The sequence below is a fragment of the Penaeus japonicus genome, unplaced genomic scaffold, assembly GCF_977035675.1.
Source record: "Penaeus japonicus unplaced genomic scaffold, GWHDUDI00000001_assembly GWHDUDI00000029, whole genome shotgun sequence".
Lineage (NCBI taxonomy): Eukaryota > Metazoa > Arthropoda > Malacostraca > Decapoda > Penaeidae > Penaeus > Penaeus japonicus.
In genome coordinates, this window is record NW_028234431.1 from 20,688,332 (window position 1) to 20,690,571 (window position 2,240).

Genomic DNA, 2,240 nt, shown 5'->3' on the forward strand with positions numbered 1-2,240 from the left:
TCTCTCTCTCTCTCTCTTTTCTCTCTCTTCTTTCTCTCTCTCTCTCTCTCTCTCCTTCTCTCTTCTTCCTCTATCTCTTATATATATATTTTCTATCTCTCTGTATTTGTCTATGTCTATCTGTCTCTTTCTCTGTTCTATATGTCTCTCTCTGTCTCTCTCTCTGTCTCTCTCTATATATATATGTATATGTATATGTATATGTATATGTATATGTATATATGTATATATGTATATGTATACAGGAAGGAAGGAAGGCAGTGAGGAAGAGAGGAAGAGAGGAAGAGAGGGGGAATAGAAATAGAGAGAACGAGTGACAGAGAGAAAAGGCAGAAGTAGAGTGAGGAGATGAGGAAGAGGAAAAGTAGGAAAGTTTCTAATTTTCCTTTAACAATGATGCTCAAAAGGGTTATCAAAACAGCTGTACTAGTATCAAGAATCTTAATAGGAAATGCTGAATACAAATAAATATACAAGTTTATTATGTATATTAACATGCTTATCAAAATTTCTTCATTCTATAACATTTAAAAAGTTCAAAAGTTTCTTTCCTACTAAGCTCTTTAAACATTTACAGCTTCAAAAAAATGTTCTGCTAACAACCAAAAGGGAAACTGCCATCAAAGGCAGAGGTATATGAAATTTCAAATGGACAAAATTGTACTAATATGGTTTGCATTTTAACCCTGTGCTCCTCTTGCAGCTTTCCTCTCATAATATCTCTGTAGTGCCATGTCAAACTTCTCTCCAACAGTTCGTTTGTCAAAGAGTTTGCGTATCTTGTCCATTCTCTTCTGTTTATCATCCACTTCATTCTCTTTCTTCACCTTAGCACCTCCTTCTTTTTGCGACTTATCAGACTTCCCATCTTTAGACTTGTCTGCATTGCGCTTCTCGTCTTTGTTGTTTTCCTTTGTACTCTCTCTCCTGTCTGGAGATTTTGGTTCCTCCTTGATCTTTATCCGCTCATGACTCTTAGATCGTCTATGCGGTGAACGGGATCGTCGCTCACCAGCCTTCCTTCGCTGTGGACTTCTTGACCTGCTGTGTCTACCATGACGATCCCTCGATCTTGATCTGTGTCTGCCTTTGTTGGATCTCTCTCTCTCCTGGGACCTATCCCTTCCAAATTTTCGATCTCTTGTCCTGTCATATCCTCTTCCTCTTTCCCATGACTTCTCCACATCTCTTCTTCTTTCCCTCGAATGGCTGCCTTCCCTCCTCCTCTCTCGTGAGTGACTCCTTTCTCTTCTCCTCTCTCTGGACCGGCTTCGCTCTCTCCTCCTCTCATGGGAGATGCTTCTCTCTCTTCTCCTCTCTCTAGAGTTACTTCTTCCCCTAGATCTATTATCAGCTCTGTCCTTTCTATCTTCAGCTGCCTTTAACCTCTCTCTTCTCTCTCTGTACGACTCTACCTTCTCCTCTTCCTCTGAGTCTGAAGATGGAGCATTGCGTCTTGCCATTTTGTTTTGTCCGCGCACCTCTCGCTCTGGAGACTCACTCAGGTCCCGCTGTGTTCGATAGTGCTTCTGGCGCTTGTTGTCATCCTGGCGCCTTATGATCTCTGCCTCTCCGTTACCAGCTCCACCTTCGGTGTTTGGTTCTTTCTTGATAACAATATCCTCTGGTTCCTTCTTTATTGCAGATTCACCCATTTTTTGCTTGAAGAGGTGGTTATAGAAAGCCCCAAAGTTCTTGTGCTTCATTACATCAATTTGTTCTGAAGGATAAAATTATAAAAAAAATTACTTGACTAATTATCCACTATGTAATTCAGATTTCCATAACCTGCAAACTGTCTCCCTTCTTTCTTATTTGAGCTACCTATGGTCCCCTGCACTTCTAAAGTTCACCACTCAGTGAACCACCAGTTTGGACTCAGCAGATGCCCAAGATGATTAGGGTTTATGTGTTTCAGATGAGTGTCAAAACTGGGTGTTCCAAATTGGCAAAACTAAGTGGTTAAACTGGAAGTGGTAGAGATGATACATAAATAAATTCACAGCTATAAAACTTTCACCAAGGAATATTAGTAAGCAGTTTAGAAATTAATTGTAGCTGAACTATAAACATTCCTGAGACAAAAAATAAAGGCTGAGAATCTGAATTATGGTCTTGACAGAACTAAATACATGATAATCATACAAACCTTCCTGTAGCTCTTCAATCCTTGCTTTCTCTTCTGCTTGTTTTAATTCTTCCATTTTCTTGAGGTAAGAGGCTGTGACAAATGACTCCTT

The 2,240-nt window shown here is 39.9% G+C and overlaps 1 protein-coding gene across 1 annotated transcript in view; it reads right to left on the reverse strand.

Moving 5' to 3' along the window:
- Nucleotides 1-427: 427 nt before the first annotated feature.
- LOC122253476 (uncharacterized) overlaps nt 428-2,240 on the reverse strand; it is a 9,509-nt gene continuing 7,696 nt past the window's right edge. The window contains exons 4-5 of the mRNA XM_043016584.2: nt 2,150-2,240; nt 428-1,720 (exon numbers count right to left, since the gene is read on the reverse strand). The exon at nt 2,150-2,240 is cut by the window's right edge and continues 117 nt beyond it. Of these exons, the coding sequence (XP_042872518.1) occupies nt 681-1,720; nt 2,150-2,240 (1,131 nt within the window). The 3' untranslated portion in view covers nt 428-680. The remainder of the gene's footprint in view (nt 1,721-2,149) is intronic.